Genomic DNA, 25,415 nt, shown 5'->3' with positions numbered 1-25,415 from the left:
TTTTATTTCATAATCAGCTGAGATCAGATGTAAAGCGCGACATTTCACTGCAGTTCACATTTCCTTCCAGTAGGGTGCCGAATATCCAATTTTTTGAGACTGGGTACCATAGCAACGATTACAACAACAAACCATGTAGTGAGTGATGATGCCACTTGCCACTTTTTCCAGACTTGGGTTATGTGTAGAAGCGAAGTAATAAGCCTAAGAAAAAAAATGAGTCAAGCCGGTAACCTACGTGAGGATACGGAGGAGGCTGGACCTTCTGTGGACTCTGAAAATCCAGAGGAGAGAATTGCAGCCCGTCGCCTCCGGATAGCTGCACGAAATGAAGCCAAGAAAAGGTAGCTAGCTAGCTTCTGTTTGAGCTAGCACCTGTTAGCCACCTGTTAATGTTGATATAAGCAGCCGGAAACGTTTAGCTTAGCTGTTTAGCTATTGCAGGTGAGGTGTACTCTGTCCTCTGCAACTTTAGTGTTAGCTAAAATTAGCTATAAAGTATATGCCAACATAAAATGTGCTTTTCCCATCTGTCATTCAGACAAGAACTGGGAGATAACTCCCATGAAAAGAAAGAAATCAAAGAGGAGACCAGGAAAAGCCAGCATCAAGTGGAACAGAGTGAGAAGGTAACGTTAACGTTAGGCCTATGTTATTGTTAGCATTATAAATTAATTTGAAGCAATGAAACATAACGCCACACACACACTACATGTCTCTTTCTCCCCAGCGTATGATAAAGCTGCAGAGTGATGGGACAGAGCTGGTCACCAACATCCAGGTAGCAGCGGATTCTAGGGAGTCCCAGCGCCGAGCAGAGCTGGAGGAGGCCCACAGACACAGGTACCATACCCAGGATCAGTGACTGTGCCCCACAGCAGTTGTAGTACAAGTTCTCCCTCTGCTGGCCATGAACTGTAAATGCGTGCCGGTATCTCATTATGACAAAAAGCAGGTCAAATTGATACGACCTCCTCACAGCACCGCTCAACAAACAAACTGTTCTACGAATAATTGAAACGTTGTTGACTATCCACCAGACATTCATGTGCTCAAAACCTCCTCTTCTCTCCGACCTCCCTCTATCTATCTATCTAACTCTCTCCCCTCCCACCCCTTCCCCTGAGCAGGGTGGAGAAGCTGGAGAATGAGGCCAAGTCGAGCCTGGAGAAGTTTGAGGAGATCACCAGGAAGTGGACGGTGGCCAAGATGAAGGAGATCCCCCAGGACCTGAGAGACTCTCTGAACAGCCAGCAGCAGCTGTGTGCCCTGCTCATAGAGGACAAGAACAAACTCATCCACGAGCTGCAGCAGGTAGTGTGTGTGTGTGCTTGTGTGTATTAATTTGTTTTGTCTGTATGTATAATGTGTGTGTGTGTGTGTGTGTCTGTAGGAGATTAAGTTAAGTGACGACCGCTACGTCAAAGATCTAAAGAAGCAGGCAGAGGATGTGGACCTGATGATTGAGAGGATGGAGGACCAGGTCAAGTTTCTGATGGGCTCCTATAGGGATGAACTGGACCAGATAGAGGTAGGAAACATTCAGATTCAGTGTTTAATACTCACATGGACAGGGTTGCATGTGTGATTGTAGGGTACAGTGAAAATCTTAGGCTACGAGCTCCAACATGTGAAATAAAATAATGAAAATGGTAATAAAAACAACAACAATAGAAATAGAAATAGCACTATATACATCATGACTGTAGCAGTGATGAATTAATAAATGTCCATTGTGGTGGAGGCAGAGTAAAGACCGTTTAGGGGGTGGGGGGGAATGACCATTGGGGGAGCAGCAGCATGACCATTGAGCGGGTGTGGGGACCAAGTGAAATAAAAACAATACAAATTATATATAAAAAAAATATATATAATATACATATTAAATAAAAAATAAAAAAATAAAAATGTATTTGCCACATGCGCCGAATACAGCAGGTGTAGACATTACAGTGAAATGCTTACTTACAAGCCCTTAACCAACAATGCAGTTTTTTAAAGAAAAATTTGGAATAAAAAAGTGTTAATTAAAGAAAAATAGAAAATAAAAGCAAATAGCTAAAGCGCAGAAGTAAAATAAAATAACAGTAGGGAGGCTATATACAGGGGGGTACCGGTACAGAGTCAATGTGCAGGGGCACTGGCTAGTCGAGGTAATTGAGGTCATATGTACATGTGGGTAGAGTTAAAGTGACTATGCATAAATAGTAAACAGAGTAGCAGCAGTGTAAAAGAGGGGGGTGGGGTGGGGTGGGGGGGGCAGTGCAAATAGTCCGGATAGCCATGATTAGCTGTTCAGGAGTCTTATGGCTTGGGGGTAGAAGCTGTTGAGAAGCCTTTTGGACCTAGACTTGGCGCTCTGGTACCGCTTGCCGTGTGGTAGCAGAGAGAACAGTCAATGACTATTAACAACTGCAACAGTGATGAATGTCGTTGGGGTGGGGGCAGAGTAAAAGTCATTTGAGGGTGTGGGGGAAAATGTCCATAGGGGGAGCAGCAGGTACGGTAAGTGACCATTGAGGGGGTGTGGGGGGAAATGGCCATAGGGGGAGTAGCGGGGAGGTAATATTCATAGGAGGAGTAGCAGGGGGGAGCAGATAGCTGACTAGTGGTGGCTATTCAGCAGCTTGATGGTCTGAGGGTAGAAACTTTTGGCCAGTCATCCAGTTTTTGCCATGATGCTCCTGTACTACATGCGTCTGAGTGATTTGAAGCGGGGAAAACAGGGCATGGCTTGGGTGGCTAGGGTCCCTGATGATCTTCTTGGCCTTCCTGGTGTTGTAGGTGTCCTGTAGGGCAGGCAGTGTGCACCCAATGTTGCGCTTTACTGCACATATCACCCTCTGAAGCGCCTTGTGGTCTGCGGCGGTGGAGTTGCCGTACCAGGCTGTGATGCAGCCCGACAGTATGCTCTCAATGGTGCTCCTGTAGAACATCCTGAAGAGTTGCTGTCGTGCCTTCTTCACCACGGTGTCTGTGTGGTTAGACCATTTCAGCTTCTCTGAGATGTGTACGCAGAGAAATTTGAAGTTATTGACCGTCTCCACGGCAGCCCCGTTGTCCAGCCTGGTTCCTCCTGAAGTCCTCAATCAGCACCTTTGTTTTGCTAACGTTAAAGGAGAGGTTGTTTGCCTGGCACCACGCCGTCAGAGTGCCTGCCTCTTCCCTGTAGGGTGTCTCGTCATTGTTGGTAATCAGGCCTACTACTGTTGTGTCGTCAGCGAACATGATGATGGAGTTGAAACTATGTGAGGCCACGCAGTCGTGGGTATACATGGAATACAGGAGGGGACTGACGATGCACCCTTGTGGTTGTTGACATGTTCATTGATCTGTTTGTTGATGGTTGTTGACCTGTTCCTGTTTTGTGCAGAAGTCCTTTGAGCATGAGCGGAAGATCCTGCTAACGGGGAACAGGACAAAATGGGAACAGCACATGAAGGAGCGCCGAGACAAAGAGGTAAATAGGATTCTAATAAACAGACATCTCTACAGACGGTATACCTTTCTTTCTCTCTTCTCTCACTGAAAATGAACTTGAGCTGTTTGTGTCTCTCTCCATCTATCTCAATACTCTATCCCCTCCTTCCTCCTTTCTCCCTCTCTCTCTCTAGCTGGAGAACGTGATGCAGAGGATGAAGAGGGTGGAGGAGTATGAAGTGTTGCTGCAGCAGCTGAGGACAGAGGATGCCGAGGAGTACAATATGATCAAGATCAAACTGGACACAGATGTTCAGGTAGACAGAAAAAGTGGCAAAAGTTTGCAGGTGTGTTAGGGACTGTTTTCAAATGAGCTGTGGTGTGTGTGTGTGTGGGTAGATTCTGGAGCAGCAGCTGCAGCAGATGAAGGCTACGTACCAGCTGAACCAGGAGAAGCTGGAGTACAACTTCCAGGTGCTAAAGAAGAGAGACGAAGAGAACACCATCACCAAGTCCCAGCAGAAGAGAAAGATCACCAGGTAGCTACATCTACAATGCATTCGGAAAGTATTCAGAGCCCTTCACCTTTTCCACATTTTGTTACGTTACAGCCTTTTTTCCCCCTCATCAATCTACACACAATACCCCATAATGACAAAGCAAAAACAGGTGTTTTAGATTTTTTTTTAAATTTAAAAAAAAGGAAATATCACATTTACATAAGTGTCACATCTCCTCCCGTTGCGTCCCTCCGGCACTCTGATTCACCGGTCTACTGAGCCACCGGTCTGAGCGCACCACCTCGGCAACACCGGAATGGAAACCCAACGCACCCTAATCACCTCCAGCGCACCTGCAACTCATCATCTCATCACCACCCCTATATAGCCCTGGACTGTTCAGTGTTGTGTTGTGTGTGATTGTTAGTGTCATGTCGTGTACTCGCGCTTTGTTGTTCTCTTGCTCAGTGTTAAGTAAACCTTTACACTGTTGATTCCTGCATCTGCGTCCTGCCTCTTCGTATCCTCAGTACGTGTCACAGAATCACACACCTATCAAGAAGATGGATGCAGCAGGTAATCCTCCTGGAGTTTCCCAGTACCAGCAGCAGATTGCCTAGCTGAATGCCGCCATGCAGGAAGTGCTACAAACGCTGGATAAACTGACCATCGCTCCAGTTCCACCTCAGGGAGCGGCGAATGCACCCAGTCTACCTCCTCCCGTGCTATCACCAACGTCTGAGGGACCCCTTGCGCTGCCGGAGCGCTATGACGGGAAAACGACGAAATGTAGAGGCTTCCTGCTACAGGTTTCACTGTATCTGGCGCATCAGCGTGGGCCATCTCCATCGGACCAAGCCAGGATAGCACTGGTGATTTCGCTACTGAAGGGAAAGGCGCTGGATTGGGCCACGGCAGTCTGGGAAGGAGGTGAGGCCGCGGCGCTTCCCTACTCCACCTTCCTCGCTCGGTTCAGGGCGGTGTTCGATCATCCCACGGAGGGAAAGGACGGGGGTGAGCGTCTCCTCCGGCTACAACAGGGAGAGGAGGCCGCGTTCGAGCACGCCCTGAGCTTTCGCACGGTGACGTTGTCTTCCGGGTGGAATGAGCGTGCTCTGCGCACGGCCTTCAGGAGAGGCTTACGGGAGGACATCACGATGGAACTCGCATGTCGGGACGATGAGATGGACCTTGTTACCCTCATCGCCACGTCCATTCGTCTTGACGATATGTTGAGAGACCGATGGCGTTCCCAACACCACCCAGAGCCTCGACACTCACCCCTCGACGCTCGCCCTGCCTCAGAGTCCTCACCCATGGAGGTGGGCAGCACCCCCTACACCACCACTGACCACAGATCTCCTGGCGGCTCCCTATCTAGGCGGTATGACTCCCGTCGCCGCTCCGTGAGTGTTCCGTCATCACCTGTCACCAAACCATTGTTTTTAGGTCCCTTAACGGTGAATGGTTCTTCCTTCACTTTCCATGGCAATGATATATTCTGGATCAGCGGGGAACCTAATCGATAGGGAGTTGGTCTTTGAATGGGGGTTGCCCACCGTGCCACTGCCTTCTCCGCTACACGTCACCTCGCTGGTGATGGCCAGTCCCCACCACCATCAAGAGCCTACAGAGCTTCCTGGGCTTCGCAAATTTCTACCAGCGTTTCATCAGGTCCTTCAGCTCCATAGCCGCCCCGCTCACCTCTTTCCTTAAGGGTGAGCATCAGAAGCTGGCCTTGAACCCTGAGGCTGACGCTGCCTTCAAGAGGCTGAAGGAGAGGTTCACCACAGCGACCCTCCTAAAACACACAGATCCAGCTCGTCCTTTCATCCCGGTCGCGGCCGGCTACGACAGAGCCTGGATACGAACCAGGATCTCTAGTGGCACAGCTAGCACTGCGATGCAGTGCCTTAGACCACTGCGCCACTCGGGAGATCCGAAACACCTTAAGGATGATCAATGGAAACAGGATGCACCTGAGCTCAATTTCGAGTCTCATAGCAAAGGGTCTGGTATTTCTGTGTTTTATTTATTTGCAAACATTTCGAAAAATGTGTTTTCGCATTGTCATTATGGGGTATTGTGTGTAGATTGATGAGGAATTGTTTTTATTTAATCTATTTTAGAATAAGGCTATAACATAACAAAATGTGGAAAAAGTGAAGGGGTCTGAATACTTTCCGAATGCACTGTATAACACTATCACTATAGCAACATTATACCACCTGATTTACAAAGGACACGTTTTCTGCATCTTAGATGGGCGCTGTTCCCTACAATGTGGCGCTGAACTTCTGAGTTCTGTCTCCATCTCTGTCTGCTTCTGTTGTGCTGAATCGCAAATCTCTGCTACTTTAGTACCGTTAGATCTTTTAAACCTGTCGACAAAAGTCAACAACAGACGTGCGTTCAAAAAGGCTGTAGTTTGGGGGAAACTGGTTAACTTGTAAATAACACTTACACTACTGGTCAAAGGTTTTAGAACACCTACTCATTCAAGGGTCTTTCTTTATTTTTACTATTTTCAACATTGTAGAATAATAGTGAAGACATCAAAACTATGAAATAACACATATGGAATCATGTAGTAACCAAAAAGTGTTAAACAAATATATATGTTATATTTGAGATTCTTCAAAGTAGCCACCCTTTGCCTTGATGACAGCTGTGCACACTCTTGGCATTCTCTCAACCAGCTTCACCTGGAATGCTTTTCCAACAGTCTTGAAAGAGTTCCCACATATGCTGAGCACTTGTTGGCTGCTTTTCCTTCACTGCGGTCCGACTCATCCCAAACCATCTCAATTTGGTTGCGGTCGGGGGATTGTGGAGGCCAGGTAATCTGATGCAGCACTCCATCACTCTCCTTCTTGGTAAAATAGCCCTTACACAGCCTGGAGGTGTGTTGGGTCATTGTCCTGTTGAAAAACAAATTATAGTCCCACTAAGCCCAAACCAGATGGGATGGCGTATCGCTGCAGAATGCTGTGGTAGCCATGCTGGTTAAGTGTGCCTTGAATTCTAAATAAATCACAGACAGTGTCACCAGCAAAGCACCCTGACACCATAACACCTCCTCCTCCATGCTTTACGGTGGGAAATACACATGCGGAGATCATCCGTTCACCCACACCGCGTCTCACAAATACATGGCGGTTGGAACCAAAAATCTCAAATTTGGACTCCAGACCAAAGGACACATTTCCACTGGTCTAATGTCAGTTGCTTGTGTTTCTTGGCCCAAGCAAGTCTCTTCTTCTTATTGGTGTCCTTTAGTAGTGGTTTCTTTGCAGCAATTCGACCATGAAGGCCTTACTAACACAGTCTCCTCTGAACAGTTGATGTTGAGATGTGTCTGTTACTTGAACTCTGTGAAGCATTTATTTGGGCTGCAATTTCTGAGGCTGGTAACTCTAATTAACTTATCCTCTGCAGCAGAGGTAACTCTGGGTCTTCCATTCCTGTGGCGGTCCTCGTGAGAGCCAGTTTCATCATAGCGCTCAATGGTTTTTGCTACTGCACTTGAAGAAACTTTCAAAGTTCTTGAAATGTTCCGTATTGACTGACCTTTATGTCTTAAAGTAATGATAGACTGTCGTTTCTCTTTGCTTATTTGAGCTGTTCTTGCCATAATATGTACTTGGTCTTTTACCAAATAGGGCTATCTTCTGTATCCCCCCCCTACCTTGTCACAACACAACTGATTGGCTCAAACGCATTAAGAAGGAAAGAAATTCCCACAAATTAACTTTTAAGAAGGCACACCTGTTAATTGAAATGCATTCCAGGTGACTATCTCATGAAGCTGGTTGAGAGAATGCCAAGAGTGTGCAAAGCTGTCATCAAGGCAAAGGGTGGCTATTTGAAGAATCTGAAATATAAAATATATTTGGATTTGTTTAACACTTTTTTAGTTACTACATGATTCGATATGTGTTATTTTATAGTTTTGATGTCTTCACTATTATTCTACAATGTAGAAAATAGTAAAAATAAAGAAAAACCCTTGATGAGTAGGTGTTCTAAAACTTTTGACCGGTAGTGTGTATATACAGTTGAAGTCGGAAGTTTACATACACTTAGGTCGGAGTCATTAAAACTCGTTTTTCAACCACTCCACAAATTTCTTGTTAACAAACTATCGTTTTGGCAAGTCGGTTAGGACATCTACTTTGTGCATGACACAAGTAATTTTTCCAACAATTGTTTACAGACAGATTATTTCACTTATAATCACAATTCCAGTGCGTCAGAAGTTTACATACACTAAGTTGACTGTGCCTTTAAACAGCTTGGGAAATTCCAGAAAATGATGTCATTGCTTTAGAAGCTTCTGATAGGCTAATTGACAACATTTGAGTCAATTTGAGGTGTACCTGTGGATGTATTTCAAGGCCTACCTTCACACTCAGTGCCTCTTTGCTTGACATCACGGAAAAATCCAAAGAAATCAGCCAAGACCTCAGAAAAGTCTGGTTCATCCTTCAGAGCAATTTCCAAATGCCTGAAGGTACCACGTTCATCTGTACAAATAATAGTACGCAAGTATAAACACCATGGGACCACGCAGCCGTCATACCGCTCAGGAAGGAGAAGTCTCCTAGAGATGATTGTACTTTGGTGCGAAAAGTGCAAATCAATTCCATAACAACAGCAAAGGACCTTGTGAAGATGCTGGAGGAAACAGGTACAAAAGTATCTATATCCACAGTAAAGCGAGTCCTATATTGAAATAACCTGAAAGGCCGCTCAGCAAGAAAGAAGCCACTGCTCCAAAACCATCATAAAAAAGCCAGACTACGGTTTGCAACTGCACATGGGGACAAAAATCATAATTTTTTTGAGAAATGTCCTCTGGTCTGATGAAACAAAAATAGAACTGTTTGGCCATAATGACCATCGTTATGTTTGGAGCAAAGGCTTGCAAGCTGAAAAACACCATCCCAAACGTGAAGCACGGGGGTGGCAGCATCATGCTGTGGGGGTGCTTTGCTGCAGGAGGGACTGGTGCACTTCACAAAATAGATGGCATCATGAGGAAGGAAAATTATGTGGATATATTGAAGCAACATCTCAAGACATCAGTCAGGAAGTTAAAGCTTGGTTGCAAATGGGTCTTCCAAATGGACAATGACCCCAAGCATACTTCCAAAGTTGTGGAAAAATGGCTTAAGGACAACAAAGTCAAGGTATTGGAGTGGCCATCACAAAGCCCTGACCTCAATCCTATAGAAAATGTGTGGGCAGAACTGAAAAAGCATGTGCAATCAAGGAGGCCTACAAACCTGACTCCGTTACACCAGCTCTATCAGGAGGAATGGGCCAAAATTCACCCAACTTATTGTGGGAAGCTTGTGGAAGACTACCCGAAACGTTTGACCCAAGTTAAACAATTTAAAGGCAATGCTACCAAATACTAATTGAGTGTATGTAAACTTCTGACCCACTGGGAATGTGATGAAAGAAATAAAAGCTTAAATAAATCCTTCTATCTACTATTATTCTGACATTTCACATTCTTTAAATAAAGTGGTGATCCTAACTGACCTAAGACAGGGAATTTTTACTAGGATTAAATGTTAGGAATTGTGAAAAACTGAGTTTAAATGTATTTGGCTAAGGTGTATGTAAACTTCCGACTTCAACTGTATATGTGTAGCTCTGCTGTAGTTACTCTGACTTTTATCATCTAGACTACAGGATGTTGTGAACAACCTGAAGATCAAGTGTGCCAACCAGGAGAAGCAGTCTCGGGAGGAGAACCAGAACCTCACTGACGACTACACACGCATCATGCAACAGTACAAACACATGCAGAAGAAGATGAGGTGAATAACATACACACACACAGATACACACAAAGTTGCAAAGTGTCGCCGGAGAAGATGGCTGCCGTTTTACAGCCCTCTAACCAATTGTACTATTGTGTGTTTTTTCGCGTTATTTGTAATTTATTCTGTACATAATGTTTCTGCCACCATTTGTTATGACCAAAAGAGCTTCTGGATATCAGGACAGCGATTACTCACCTCGTATTGGACGAAGATTTTTTTCTTCAACGAGTCGGACGCGAAGGATATCCTACAGACACCCAACAAGGCCCAAATCCCCGTCATTCGCATGAGAAAGAGACATAGATATCGTGGACGTAGGTCGGGGTGCCTTGTAAGGATCCGACTGCGAGCAAGTAAACTGCCTCTTCCATCAATCCTATTAACCAATGTTCAATCATTTGAAAATAAATTAGACGACGTAAGATTAAGGTTATCCTACCAATGAGACATTAAAAAAACGGTAATATTTTATGTTTCACCGAGTCGTGGCTGAACGACGACATGGACAACATACAGCTGATGGGATATATGCTACATCGGCAGGATAGAACAGCTGACTCCGGTAAGACAATGGGTGGCGGTCTGTTTATATATTTGTAAACAACAGCTGGTGCATAAAATCGAATACTAAGGAAGTCTCGAGGTTTTGCTCGCCTGAGGTAGAGTATCTCATGATAAGCTGTAGACCACACTATTTACCAAGAGAGTTTTCATCTATATTTTTCGTAGCTGTCTATCTACCACCACAAACCGATGCTGGCATTAAGATTGCACTCAATGAGCTGTATAACGCCATAAGTAAACAGGAAAACGCTCATCCAGAGGCAGCGCTCCTAGTGGCCGGGGACTTTAATGCAGGGAAACTTAAATCCGTTCTACCTCATTTCTACCAGCATGATAAATGTACATTTAAAAAAAAACATTTTTAGTCATTTAGCAGACGCTCTTATCCAGAGCGACTTACAGTTAGTAAATGCATACATGTGTTTTTATTTATTATAATTTTTATTTTTTCATACTGGCCCCCCGTGGGAAACGAACCCACATCCCTGCCGGCCAAACCCTCCCCTACCTTGGACGACGCTGGACCAATTGTGCGCCGCCCATGGGTCTCCCAGTCGCGGCCGGCTGCGACAGAGCCTGGACTCGAACCAGGATCTCTAGTGGCACAGCTAGCACTGCGATGCAGTGCCTTAGACCACTGCGCCACTCTGGAGTTAAATGTGCAACCAGAGGAAAAAAAACACTAGACCACCTTTACTCCACACACAGAGACACATACAAAGCTCTCCCTCGCCCTCCATTTGGCAAATCTGACCATAACTCTATCCTCCTGATTCCTGCTTATAAGCAAAAACTAAAACAGGAAGCACCAGTGACTCGGTTAATAAAAAAGTGGTCAGATGACGCAGATGCTAAGCTACAGAACAGTTTTGCTAGCACAGACTGGAATATGTTCCGGGATTCTTCAGATAGCATTGAGGAGTACACCACATCAGTCACTGGCTTCATCAATAAGTGCATCGATGACGTCGTCCCCACAGTGACCATACTTACATACCCCAACCAGAAGCCATGGATTACAGGCAACATCTGCACTGAGCTAAAGGGTAGAGCTGCCGCTTTCAAGGAGCGGGACTCTAACCCGGACGCTTATAAGAAATCCCGCTATGCACTCCGACAAACCATCAAACAGGCAAAGAGTCAATACAGGACTAAGATTGAAACGTACTACACCGGCTCTGACGCTCGTCGGATGTGGCAGGGCTTGAAAACTATTACAGACTACAAAGGGATGCACAGCCGCGAGTTGCCCAGTGACACAAGCCTACCAGACGAGCTAAATCACTTCTATGCTCGCTTCGAGGCAAGCAACACTGAAGCATGCATGAGAGCACCAGCTGTTCCGGATGACTGTGTGATTACGCTCTCCGTAGCCGATGTGAGTAAGACTTTTAAGCAGGTCAACATTCACAAGGCCGCAGGGCCAGCCGGATTACCAGGACATGTACTCTGAGCATGTGCTAACCAACTGGCAAGTGTCTTCACTAACATTTTCAACATGTCCCTGACTGAGTCTGTAATACCAACATGTTTCAAGCAGACCACCATAGTCCCTGTGCCCAAGGACACTAAGATAACCTGCCTAAATGACGACCGACCCGTAGCACTCACGTCTGTAGCCATGAAGTGCTTTGAAAGGCTGGTCATGGCTCACATCAACACCATTATCCCAGAAATCCTAGACCCACTCCAATTTGCATACCGTGACAACAGATCCACAGATGATGCAATTTATATTACACTGCCCTTTCCCACCTGGACAAGAGGAACACCTACGTGAGAATGCTATTCATTGACTACAGCTCAGCGTTCAACACCATAGTGCCCTCAAATCTCATCACTAAGCTAAGGATCCTGGGACTAAACACCTCCCTCTGCAACTGTATCCTGGACTTCCTGACGGGCCGCCCACAGGTGGTAAGGGTAGGTAACAACACATCTGCCATGCTGATCCTCAACACGGGGGCCACTCGGGGGTGCGTGCTCAGTCCCCTCCTGTACTCCCTGTTCACCCATGACTGCATGGCCAGGCATGACTCCAACACCATCATTAAGTTTGCAGACGACACAACAGTGGTAGGCCTGATCACCGACAACGATGAGACAGCCTATAGGGAGGAGGTCAGAGACCTGGCCGTGTGGTGCCAGGATAACAACCTTTTCCTCAATGTGAAACAAGACAAAGGAGATGATTGTGGACTACAGGAAAAAAAAGAGGACTGAGCACGTCCCCATTCTCATCGACAGGGCTGTAGTGGAACAGGTTGAGAGCTTTAAGTTCCTTGGTGTCCACATCACCAACGAACTATCATGGTCCAAACACACCAAGACAGTCGTGTAGAGGGCATGACAAGGCCTATTCCCCCTCAGGAGACTGAAAATATTTGGCATGGGTCCTCAGATCCTCAAAAAGTTATATAGCTGCACCATCGAGAGCATCCTGACTGGTTGCATCTCCGCCTGGTATGGCAACTGCTCGGCCTCTGACCGCAAGGCACTACAGAGGGTAGTGCGTACGGCCCAGTACATCACTGGGGCCAAGCTTCCTGCCATCCAGGACCTCTATACCAGGCGGTGTCAGAGGAAGGCCCTCAAAATTGTCAAAGACTCCAGCCAACCTAGTCATAGACTGTTCTCTCTGCTACCGCACGGCAAGCGGTACCGGAGCGCCAAGTCTAGGTCCAAAAGGCTTCTCAACAGCTTCTACCCCCAAGCCATAAGACTTCTGAACAGCTAATCATGACTACCCAGACTACCCCCATCCCCACCCCATCCCCCTCTTTTACGCTGCTGCTACTCTGTTTATTATTTATGCATAGTCACTTTAAATCTACCCACATGTACATATTACCTCAATTACCTACATATTACCTAAATTACCTTGACTAGCCGGTGCCCCTGCACATTGACTCTGCACCGGTACCCCCCTGTATATAGCCTCCATACTGTTATTTTATTTTACTGCTGCTCTTTAGTTATTTGCTTGTATTTTTTTTACTTAACACTTTTTCAATTTGACATTGTTGGTTAAGGGCTGTAAGTAAGCATTTCACTGTAATGTCTACACCTGTTGTATTCGGCGCATGTGGCAAATAAAATTTGATTTGAGATACACACACACACACACACAAATACAGACAGACAGAGAGAGACACACACACACACAGAATGTAATTGTCAGTCTTTGCATTTTCATATCTAGTGCATATCATACCCTGTCTAGTGCTATAACCTAGGGATGGTCAAAACTGCAATATAACTGCACCAAGCAGACCAACAAATGTCACGTCAAGAGCAATGTCTCAAGCACTTGAGGAGACTTCGACACAATTCTTAATTGCTTTGTCGCTTCAGAAAGCCTTGTTTTACCCATCCCTCCTAATAATGCTACACTTCTTCCCCTTCTTCCATTCAGGCACTTTGCGGCCATCGATGCCAAGACGTTTGAGGAGGTGTGGCTGATGAACGAGGAGGAGGTCAAGGCGCTGGTGGAGAAGGCCCTGGACACGGACCGGCTGGTCCACGAGCAGCAGCTGGGCCTAGCCTGGCAGCGCCCACCGCTGGCCTTCATGGAGCGCTGCGGACCCCTCCAGCCCCAGAGACAGGCCCAGAAGACTGCGCACCAGGCCATCTCCGAGCTGCTCCGGCTTGGATGTAGCCTGGGGAAGGGGAAGTACCAGGAGGCCGGGGTTGGGCCTGAAGCCGGGGTTGGGCCTGACGCCGGGGTTGGGCCTGGGGCAGAGAGCCCTGGGTTGGCTGTGGAGGTGTATGAATCAGGAGCAGGGCTGGAGAGTGGGAGCAGTGAGGTGGAGAGGGAAGGGAGTGGGGGGGAGCACAGTGGGACAGTGTCGGTGAAGACGGTCAAGAAGCTCCTGGAGCTGCTGTGTGACGAGGCGGTGAGCGGGCTGAGTTTTCAGTTTGTGTGTCTGTATGAAAGAGGGATAGAGAGAGGAAGAGGAACTGTGTTATCTAACTAAACTAGTTCAACATTTAGCCTTTACAGTTTCTCTGTCTCTCCTTCCCTCCTTCTCCCTCCACAGGGTTTTCTGATAGAGAGTAAACTCCTGAAGCTCCTCTCTCCACTGGAGAAGGATGAACAGTCCCTCATGAAGCTGGATTCCATCTTCACTGTGAGTTACACTGTAACGGCTATATGTATGTTATGTCACCTGTAACTATACATTTACTGTCACATAAACACAAGACAGTAGTGATAGAGGAGCTGTATCAGTGTTGTCTCCGCTCTCTGTTCTTCTCTGCCAGGCCATGGGGATTGAGAGCGAGGAGGACGTGTACAAGCTGGCTGATTTCTTCATGAAGTACAGACAGACACAAGGGGAGCAGGCCCAGGTAAGGAGGGAGGGAAGAAGGCTGGTGTTAGTAGCCATGGTTACCAGCTCCACACTGACATCTTGTAAGAATCCTCTCTTTCTTTTCTTGTTTTCTGTATTCAGGATGTGTCTGCGAAAGAGGGCGTGGCCAGTCCTCAGGCGGAGCGAGGGGAGCATACCTCCTCCTGTAGCCCGACCTCTGACCTCATCCACCCCAATGATGTCCTGGTGGCCCTGAGGGCCTACACTGCCCACCACTGCCGGCCCAGGTCAGCACTGGGGCTCTCTGTTTCAATACCCAAACTTGCATACCACTTAGAATGAAGCAATGTATTGGGCATGCATTTCTAAGTGGCTTGCCCATGTATTAAGCAATAAGGCCCAAAGGGGTGTGGTATATGGTCAATATACCACAGCTAAGGGCTGTTCTTTAGCACGATGCAACGCAGAGGTATATTGGCCATAAACCACAAACCCCGGACGTGCGTTATTGGTATTATAAACAGGTTACCAACGTAATTAGAACAGTAAACAAGTTGTTTTGCGTCGTGGTATATTTAAGCAATAAGACACATCAGGGGTTTGTGGTATATGGCCAATATACAACGGCTAAGGGCTGTTCTTATGCACGACGCAACGCAGAATACCTGGATACAGCCCTTAGCCGTGGTATATTGGCCATATACCACCCCCTCGGACCTTATTGCTTAATTAAATGGTGACACATATAATGGACTCAATACAGTGAACTTAAATCTGTGTAGAAACTACCATACAAATGTTATATGGGGAAGCGTAACATTACAAAACTATTCCCCCAGAGAGGTGGCTGCCCCTCACCAGCCCAGTATGCTGGGTCTAGGAGGGAGAGATGACTCTGAAGACGCAGCCTACTGGGAGGCCATGGCTGACGTCATCCCTGAGGCCAAGCTCAAGATCTGGGGCGCCCTGGAGACAGCACTTGACAAGTACCAGTGAGTACCACACACACACCCACACATAATGACAAGATAGTATCTGCCTTATAAATGCATTCCATCCTGGCCTCTAATTTAGTTATAAAACAGGTGATATAAAGTGGTGACTGATTGAGCATCGTTTTGATAGATTATTTGAATCTGTTTGTTCCTAGCATTGTTCTGACAGAGAGGTCCCAGTTCATCACAGACACACAGAGCCTGAAACAACAGAACACAGAGCTACGGATGCTGCTTCACCAATACGTCAACTCCAGGGTATGTGTGTGTGTGTGTGTGTGTGCCTGTGAATGCATCTAGAGGGTTTGTGTCCAGAATGTGTGTGCTAATTTAATGAGAGACGTCTACTGACCTATCTACATTCTTCTCATAGGTCAATGCTGAGCTGGAGATCCCACCCACCCTGGTGATGCAGTTGGCTCCTGAGTGAACAAGCTGACCAATGAGGAAGAGCACACACAAACCCACAGTGCAGTGGAAATGCTTCAATATTTTATGATGAAAATAAAGCACTTCATCAACATACAGTATGAGAGTTGATGTTTAACACTTTTAATAGAAAATATAAAGTACATAATGGGAGTATTAAGATTATACCAACACTATGTGATAATAGTGCAATGCATTAGAGCTTGTACAAAGTGCCTTTCGAATACCATAAATGTATAAGATAGCGCAAATACATTCAGGGATCAGCCACATTGAGAGAGAGAAATGAGAGTTTGCATGTGTGTGGTTGATAAGTGTGTTCAGCCAGCGATGTTGAAGATCTTGTTGCTGAGGGCAGAGGGCATGGAGAAGAAGAGCAGGCCCAGGAACAGTAGACCTAGGACAGCCCCCAGCAGCAGAACACAGTGCAGCTTATACTGCCTCCAGGCCAGGATACACACCACACGTACTGGGCTCAGCAACCACGACAGACTGGTGTTGGGACGACTGCAGGAAGAGATAGAGATGTTACACACACACAAAACTGAAATGCACACGCACGGACACACAAACACTACCCATAACGAGTCATATTGACACTAATGCAACCTCTGGCATTCATTCAAACACAAAGAACACAGCGACACACACTGTATGACACATTGTAACCAGATACAAAACCACATTCTTTGTCAAAATGGGTATTTCAATTAATTCAATTTATTTTAAATAATTGTTAAAACAATGTTTATATTGCATACTCGTCAACAGGAGGATATAATACACCCTTTATCATACAAACAGGCGAGAGTTACTGCAAACATTAAAATATTTTTTTGTCGGTTTGTATTTTGTGAACATGAGATCACTAAAATGACTGCAACACAAATGATGTCATAACTACTGGTAGGTCAAGCAAGAGAAAACCAGAGAGAACTGCACACTGCAAACCATGTCATCTGATAGGCCGATTGGGCAAACCAAGTAATCTGATAGGCCGACAGGGCAGAGGTCAAGAGGCCAAGCCGCACCTCCCTTTTACAGTACCGCTTATTTGCAATAAGGTGCACATAACCACTTCAGGTCCAGGAAATCTGCATTGATTCAAACGTGTCAAGAACCAGACATAGATAAAAGGTTTAGAAACCGACTGTAAAGCTACAGTAGAAAGGAAGTCATGCCATATCTGATGACCATGTAAACTGAATCACTGTGAGATGTTAGAATACAGATGCATGCTTATATTTCTCTAAACCTACTGTACATTTTCTGGATAACAGTAACAACCAATAAGAGCATTCCAGGTCACTGAAGAAAGCAATGAAGAAACATAAAATGGTGGTGTTTGAGGACATCATTTAAGCCAAACAATAGCAAGTTTACCTCTCTAATTGATTCATATTCAAAAGCTATACTTGTATTCTTTGTTCCTCTTTAAATCTTGTTAAACTACAGTAGGTCCTAGGAAAATAGACATTTTTCAATATTTTCATCATTATTTTAGATGTGTGCAAAGGCTGCAAGAGCTAAAGAGGAACACTATTAAACTGTTGGAAAACATTTTATTTTGTCCAGTTCAAGAGCTCACACAAACCCAATGATTCCCATTTCAAAACCGACATACAGTGCCTTCAGAAAGTATTCATACTCCTTGACTTATTCCACATTTTGTTGTGTTACAGATTGAATAAAACAATTATTAAATACTCGATAGTGACAAAGTGAAAACATGTTTTTAGAAATGTTTGCACATTTATTGAAAATGAAATACAGAAATAATATATATAATTTACCTAAGTATTCACACCCCTGAGCCAATACTTTGTAGAAGCAACTTAGATAGCGATTACAGCTGTGAGTCTTTCTGGGGCTCTAAGAGCATTATTCTTTTCAACATTCTTCAAGCTCTGTCAAATTGGTTGTTGATCATTGCTAGACAACAATTTTCAGGTCTTGCCATAGATTTTCAAGTAGACTTAAGTCAAAACGGTAACTCGGCCACTCAGGAACCTTCACTGTCTTCTTGGTATGCAACTCCAGTGTAGATTTGGCCTTGTATTTTAGGTCATTGTCCTGTGAAAGGTGAATTAATATCCCAGTGCCTGGTGGAAAGCAGACTGAACCAGGTTTTCCTCTAGGATTTTGCCTGTGCTTAGCTCCATTACGTTTCTTTTTTATCCTGAAAAACTCCCCAGTCCTTATCGATTGCAATCATACCCATAACAAGGATTCTTTTTTATAACTAACCCAATATAGACCACAGCCTTTCATTTCCAATGGGAGCAAATTAATCATAGTGGGCAGAACAAGCAATGTTGGTAACCTTTTTACCCATCTACCAATAGGTTCCCTTCTTTGCGAGGCATTGGAAAAGCTCCCTGGTCTTTGTGGTTGAATCTGTGTTAGAAATGTTAAATTCAGGCTGTAAGACAACAACATGTTGAAAAAGTCAAGGGCACTGAAGGCACTGTATCATAGAAGTAATGGAAATAATTACAACATCACTTGAGAAATGTATGTCCATGCAAGACCAACAGTACCAATCAACTGACCGCTAACCATGTCCTTCCAAATAATTTAATATGTTTTTTAGGAGACCGGGAGCTCCGATCACCTTCCATATTTGTTATTATTTTATTGACAGTACAGAATAGGAGACAGGTAACGGAGAGGGATACAGAAAGGAAGGGCACAGACAATCCGCAGAGCTGGGGATCAAACACCCGTCGCCAGGGGGCATGTGTAGTCCGGAATCTGGAGCTTAGATCGCCACACCAGACTCCGGCACCTTCCAAATAATTTAAATCATAAATAAACAAACACATACATAGATAAATAAATAAATAAACAATCTCTCAACTATAACGTCAGGGTATGCTGCATCGTTGATGATGAGATCAGGGTTGAGTAGTTTCATTGGTTAGTCAGTGGTCAGTGCAGGGATGAGGTTTCTGATTGGTTAGCGTCCTGATGTGAAGCATTTGATCGGTTAGGCCCACTGTGCTACTGTAGAGTAGAAGGTAGATGGTCGTTCCTAGTTTTTAGAAGTCCAAGGGATAGGAAGTCATTGAGTATGTGTGTTGAGCAGCACTGCCATGGTTAGAGGGGTGGCGGAGCGGGGGCAAGGCTGGGATGCGGAGGGAGTGCTGTCAGCTTGTCTTCCCATCTATCCACCCTTCCCTCCCCTATTCTCTCCCTTACGCACCCAGCAGCACTGAGGCGAGTGTGTTTGGGGGGAGGGTACTGAGGGATAGACGGGGGGATGTTGTTTGAGGTTGTGAGTATAAACAGTAGAAAGTGGAAGTGCGTGGTACCCCACCCCTCCTCTGCGTCTTGACCACCCCCCAACCCACCCTGGTACCCATGCCTGCAGCCCCATCCAGCCCCCTCAGGCCCCCAGCAGCTTCTTGACCAGGTAGCCAGGCATGCTGTAGAGGAAGAGCCCCAGCATCATGAGCAGCAGCAGGGCCACAATGATCTTGATGATAAGCCACTTGTAGCGGTTACACACCAGGTAGCGGATAGCCTTCAGCGGGCTCAGGAACCACAGGAAGGTGGTGTCTGGCCGACTGGGGGGATCGGGGGGGGTAAGGTTAGAGGGGTAGATAGCGGGGCATGGGATGGACGGGATGGGGGTTGAGGGTTAAAAGTGTGTAAAGGAGGGTATAAGGGAAGGGAGTGGGGAAAGATATGGGGTAGATAGGGAGCGGTTGTGGGAGAGGTAGAGGTGGGGGACAGAAGGGTGAGTGGGATGAAGGGAGGGTAGTGGGTGGGGTGGGGAAATGGTGATAAGGGGGCCGAGGTGTGGGGTAAAGAAAGAAAAGAGGAGAACAAGCGTTAGTGGTATGACTAACTGATCACAATTTCTCCATACACTACTACACAAACAAACCTGTTTACAAAATAGCAACATTCTTTTTATTTTATACAGAACCAAAAGACCACTGCACAATTCGCAAGCACAGATATATTACTCAGACGATGGAGACACAGATATACAATGAGATGTTTGTTTGACATCTCACTTGAAAATAGCTACATATAATAGGTATTTCCCTGAAGCCTCCAGCGTAATGACAGTGTGATGCACAATGGAAGACTCAGGATTGATGCCAGACACTGGCAGGTTGAGCGACAAGAGACAGAGGACAGTATAGGGGACAAAGACAGAGAACAGTATAGGGGACAGAGACAGAGAACAGTATAGGGGACAAAGACAGAGGACAGTATAGGGGACAAAGACAGAGGACAGTATAGGGGACAGAGACAGAGGACAGTATAGGGGACTGAGACAGAGGACAGTATAGGGGACAGAGACAGAGGACAGTATAGGAGCAGCAGCAGCAGCAGGCCCAGGGCCTTGAGGATCAGCCAGAGGTAGTTGTGCCAGATGAAGTAGCGGATGGACTTCAGAGGGTTCACAAACAACATGACACTAGTGTCCGGGCGACTTCAGAAGAAGGGGGAGGAGAGGAAGGGAGAGGTGGAGGGGATGTATATGGAAGGAAAGACAATGCAGGTTGGAGGGGAGGGAGAGAGGCAACACAGAGGAAGGAAGAAAAGAAACAGCGGGAGACAGGTGAAGGAATGACAGGAGAACAGATTGATAGTGTGAAGGTATAAGGGTGGCATTTTCACAGCGCAAAGAGGTGCTGTTGATAAAATAGGCCGTATGTCTTGTGTGCACCATATATACTCTGAATAAACTATCACTAGCTTCTGATGGATGCACAATGAGAGGTTTTGAAATCAATTAAATACGGTCTCTTGTAACACTAGCACAGTTTTTTTGCGTTGTGTGAATAGGACTCCTGAAGGAAGTGGATGAATATAGGAAAGTCTGACTCTGTGCCATTATTTTCTTTCCCAACTTGTATGTATCGTCTTGATGTGTGTGTGTGTGTATGTGTATACTGTAACTGTAAATATCTTACTTTGGTTTCTCCAGAGGGTCAGGCTCATTGCGTCCCAGACCAACAGGACTTTTCTCCGCTTCCTCTGCCGACATCAGATGAAGCTCCGCCTCCACTTTACCCTGAGAAGATGACACAATCAATCCAATCATCCAAAGTGTGTGCCGTGCGTGTGTGCGTGTGTGTTCGTGTCTGTGTGTGTAATCTCTAGTGGGAAGACTACGTAACATAAATGGTATCGTAACGTCTGTCAAAAGATTCTGGGATGCAACGACTAACGAGCAACAGTAGTTCCAGTGCCCAGGTTTTTAGTCACTGGTTATTTGGACGTAACAGGATTGGGTGAAGGTAGTGCTTAAAGTGATGGGGATTTCAAGCAATGATTTCAAGCGGGACGTTTTCAGAAGGGGGGGGGGCTGAGAGTTTTCTTGTTAGGGGGGTGGAGACTTCGCTAGTCGCGTTAGTATCATTCTCTCAACATCTTGACCCAGAACCTAAACAAGCATCTGATACAATTATGATATATTTTTATTCTGGGTTTCCAAGATTAGTCTCTCTCTTTTGCTCTCTCAATTCAATTCAATTCAATTCAATTTAATTTAAGGGCTTTATTGGAATGGGAAACATATGTAAATATAATAATTGGAAAATAAATAAATATAAATATGGGTTGTATTTACAATGGTGTTTCTTGTGGCAACAGGTCACAAATATTGCTGCTGTGATGGCACACTGTGGTATTTCACCCAGTAGATGTGGGAGTTTATCAAAATTGGGTTTGTTTTCGAATTCTTTGTGGATCTGTGTAATCTGAGGGAAATATGTGTCTCTAATACGGTCATACAACTGGCAGGAGGTTAGGAAGTGCAGCTCAGTTTCCACCTCATTTTGTGGGCAGTGTGCACATAGCCTGTCTTCTCTTGAGAGCCAGGTCTGCCTATGACGGCCTTTCTCAATAGCAAGGCTATGCTCACTGATGTGTGTGTGTACATAGTCAAAGCTTTCCTTAAGTTTGGGTCAGTCACAGTGGTCAGGTATTCTGCCACTGTGTATTCTCTGTTTAGGGCCAAATAGCATTCTAGTTTGCTCAGTTTTGTTGTTAATTCTTTCCAATGTGTCAAGTAATTCTCTTTTTGTTTTCTCATGATTCGGTTGGGTCTAAATGTGTTGTTGTATGTTTGTGTTTGTGAACAGAGCCCCAGGACCAGCTTGCTTAGGGGACTCTTCTCGAAGTTCATCTCTCTGTAGGTGATGGCTTTGTTATGGAAGGTTTGGGAATCGCTTCCTTTTAAGTGGTTATAGAATTTAACGGCTCTTTTCTGGATTTTGATAATTAACGGGTATCGGGCTAATTCTGCTCTGCATGTATTATTTGGTGTTTTTCGTTGTACACTGTGGATATTTTTGCAGAATTCAGCAAGCAGCGTCTCAATTTGGTGTTTGTCCCATTTTGTGAATTCTTGGTTGGTGAGCGGACCCCAGACCTCACAACCATAAAGGGCAATGGGTTCTATAACTGATTCAAGTATTTTTAGCCAGATCCTATGTTCCTTTTGATGGCATAGAAGGCCCTTCTTGCCTTGTCTCTCAGATCGTTCACAGCTTTGTGGAAGTTACCTGTGGCGCTGATGTTAACGCCGAGGTATGTATCGTTTTTTGTGTGCTCTAGGGCAACAGTGTCTAGATGGAATTTGTATTTGTGGACCTGGCAACTGGACGTTTTTTGGAACACCATTCTTTTTGTCTTACTGAGATTTACTGTCAGGGCCCAGGTCTGACAGAATCTGTGCAGAATATCTAGGTGCTGCTGTAGGCCCTCCTTGGTTGGTGACAGAACCACCAGATCATCAGTGAACAGTAGACATTTACATTTACATACATTTTACATTTGTCATTTAGCAGACGCTCTTATCCAGAGCGACTTAACAGTTAGTGCATACATTTTCATACGAATCTCTTCAAATTGCACACTCTACATTCAATACAATATTCAGGGTTTCGCGAATGAGCTGCTTAGTTTGATACACCGACCACACGGTTAACCTGCCCTTCAGGGTCTGGAGAACATGTTGGGAGTAGGTCAGCAACCTGATTCTGCACCGCAACACGTCAAGAGAAAACACAGGATGGGCAGCCATTATGGTGGGAAGCCCCTCCACCTCTATGGAACCAGAGGGCTGTGTGTGATGGAGGAGTCTGGGCCGTAGGCTACAGGTCATGTGGTCTCAGACTGACCAACCAGACTGCAGCACACCTGAGGGATGGGGTGAGGGCAGTTCACATAGACTGACACCAGACTGCAGCACCCAACTCCTGAAGAGGTGGTGGCAGCCTCGGATATCATCGACTTCCTACAGCCGCCCTTGTAGACAGACCAAAAGCCTCATTTCAGAACAGACCAGCCTCAGTGCCATCAGAACCCCAAAGGTATCGGGTCATTTTATGACGGATGCATTGTATTTTCTGTACGGCTGCCAAAGACAAACTCGTTTTATAATGACAGCCATAACGTGGCCAACAGACAGTCTTGAATCAGATCACATTTGACTTCAGATTCTAGTAGGGTGAGGCCGGGTGCTGCAGACTGTTCTAGTGCCCTCGCCAATTCGTTGATATACAGCTCTGGAAAAAATTAAGAGACCACTGCAACATTATCAGTTTCTCTGGTTTTACTATTTATAGGTATGTGTTCGGGTAAAATTAACATTTTTTTTAATTCTATAAACTACTGACAACATTTCTCCCAAATTCCAAATAAAAATATTGTCATTTAGAGCATTTATTTGCAGAAAATGACAACTGGTCAAAATAACAAAAAATATGTAGTGTTGTCAGACCTCGAATAATGCAAAGAAAATAAGTTCATGTTCATTTTTAAACAACACAATACTAATGTTTTAACTTAGGAAGAATTCAGAAATCAATATTTGGTGCAATAACCCTGATTTTCAATCACAGCTTTCATGTGTCTTGGCATGCTCTCCACCAGTCTTTCACATTGATGTTGGGTGACTTTATGCCACTCCTGGCGCATAAATTCAAGCAGCTCGGCTTTGTTTGATGGCTTGTGACCATCCATCTTCCTCTTGATCACATTCCAGAAGTTTTCAATGGGGTTCAGGTCTGGAGATTGGGCTGGCCATGACAGGGTCTTGATCTGGTGGTCCTCCATCCACACCTTGATTGACCTGGCTGTGTGGCATGGCGTATTGTCCTGCTGGAAAAACCAATCCTCAGATTTGGGCAATGTCAGAGCAAAAGAAAGCAAGTTTTCTTCCAGGACAACCTTGTACGTGGCTTGATTCATGCGTCCTTCACAAAGACAAATCTGCCCGATTCCAGCCTTGCTGAAGCACCCCCAGATCATCACCGATCCTCCACCAAATTTCACAGTGGGTGCGAGACACTGTGGCTTGTAGGCCTCTCCAGGTCTCCGTCTAACCATTAGACGACCAGGTGTTTTGCAAAGCTGAAAATTGGACTCATCAGAGAAAATGACCTTACTCCAGTCCTCTACGGTCCAATCCTTATGGTCTTTTGCAAACCTCAGCCTGGCTCTTATTTGCTTCTCATTGATTAAGGGCTTTTTTTTCTAGCTTTGCACAACTTCAGCCCTGCCCCTAGGAGCCTGTTTCGAACCGTCCTCGCCGTGCACTTCACCCCAGCTGCCATTTGCCATTATTTTTGTAGGTCACTTGATGTCATCCTACAGTTATTGAGTGACATTCGAATGAGTTGGCGGTCATCCCGGTCAGTAGAGAGTCGTTTTCGCCCTCTGCCGGTCTGTAGCTTTGTTGTCCCCAATGTCTGCTGCTTGAACTTGTTCTTATGAACCGCCGTCTTTGACATTTTAAGGACGGAAGCAACCTGACGCTCACTGTATCCCTCTGCCAGTAAAACCAGAATTTAACCCTTCTTTTCCTCACTCAAAACTTTCCTTTTCAACTCTTTTGGCAGGGTCCATAGTTATTTTTTGATTAATATAAAACTGTTTTTGCCATCCAGCTGGTCCTATTGCAAGAGGATAGTGATGACCACAGCAGTGTTTTTTAAATACTTTTCCTCGTTAAATAAGATTTGGTTCAGGTGATCACCTAATCAGTACCTAATTCAGTAGAATGAGGTGTGCCTGTGTTGGAATTCAACAGACACTGGAATGGAATGGCTGTCATACATGTAGAGATGCTGATGTAAGAAACATTTGCAGTGGTCTCTTAATTTTTTCCAGAGCTGTATATGTTGAAGAGGGTGGGGCTTAAACTGCATCCCTGTCTCACCCCACGGCCCTGTGGAAAGAAATGTGTGTCTTTTTTGCCAATTTTAACCACACACTTGATGTTTGTGTACATGGATTATATAATGTTGTGTGTTTTTCCCCAAACACCACTTTCCATCAATTTGTGTAGCAGACCCTCATGCCAAATTGAGTCAAAAGCTTTTTGAA

At 45.3% G+C, this 25,415-nt stretch overlaps 2 protein-coding genes across 2 annotated transcripts in view; one reads left to right on the top strand and one right to left on the bottom strand.

Moving 5' to 3' along the window:
* Window positions 1–123: 123 nt before the first annotated feature.
* Window positions 124–16,156, top strand: drc1 (dynein regulatory complex subunit 1 homolog (Chlamydomonas)). The gene is made up of 16 exons (XM_041865085.2): window positions 124–344; window positions 542–629; window positions 731–843; window positions 1,131–1,314; window positions 1,394–1,531; window positions 3,374–3,460; window positions 3,615–3,737; window positions 3,820–3,959; window positions 9,617–9,751; window positions 13,737–14,217; window positions 14,362–14,451; window positions 14,585–14,671; window positions 14,776–14,921; window positions 15,474–15,626; window positions 15,785–15,887; window positions 16,003–16,156. The coding sequence occupies exons 1-16, from the start codon at window positions 181–183 to the stop codon at window positions 16,057–16,059; spliced, it is 2,289 nt and encodes a 762-aa protein (XP_041721019.1). The 5' UTR covers window positions 124–180; the 3' UTR covers window positions 16,060–16,156.
* A 3,270-nt stretch (window positions 16,157–19,426) lies between these two features.
* otofa (otoferlin a) overlaps window positions 19,427–25,415 on the bottom strand; it is a 133,481-nt gene continuing 127,492 nt past the window's right edge. The window contains exons 45-46 of the mRNA XM_045211306.1: window positions 20,993–21,093; window positions 19,427–19,627 (exon numbers count right to left, since the gene is read on the bottom strand). Coding sequence (XP_045067241.1) covers window positions 19,447–19,627; window positions 20,993–21,093 — 282 coding nt within the window. The 3' untranslated portion in view covers window positions 19,427–19,446. The remainder of the gene's footprint in view (window positions 19,628–20,992; window positions 21,094–25,415) is intronic.

The sequence above is a fragment of the Coregonus clupeaformis genome, chromosome 36, assembly GCF_020615455.1.
Source record: "Coregonus clupeaformis isolate EN_2021a chromosome 36, ASM2061545v1, whole genome shotgun sequence".
Classification (NCBI taxonomy): Eukaryota; Metazoa; Chordata; class Actinopteri; order Salmoniformes; family Salmonidae; genus Coregonus; species Coregonus clupeaformis.
The sequence above is the reverse complement of the archived record's forward strand: the minus strand, read 5'-3'. Positions and strand labels throughout refer to the sequence as shown.

What these genes read in the sequence shown, in the direction of transcription:
- drc1 (XM_041865085.2), top strand. Translation starts at nt 181, where the DNA reads ATGTGTAGAAGCGAAGTAATAAGCCTAAGAAAAAAAATGAGTCAAGCC. An exon ending in TCATCCACGAGCTGCAGCAG is followed by an intron (nt 1,315 to 1,393) that starts GTAGTGTGTGTG and finishes GTGTGTCTGTAG; the next exon opens with GAGATTAAGTTAAGTGACGA. An exon ending in CACAAGGGGAGCAGGCCCAG is followed by an intron (nt 14,672 to 14,775) that starts GTAAGGAGGGAG and finishes TTCTGTATTCAG; the next exon opens with GATGTGTCTGCGAAAGAGGG.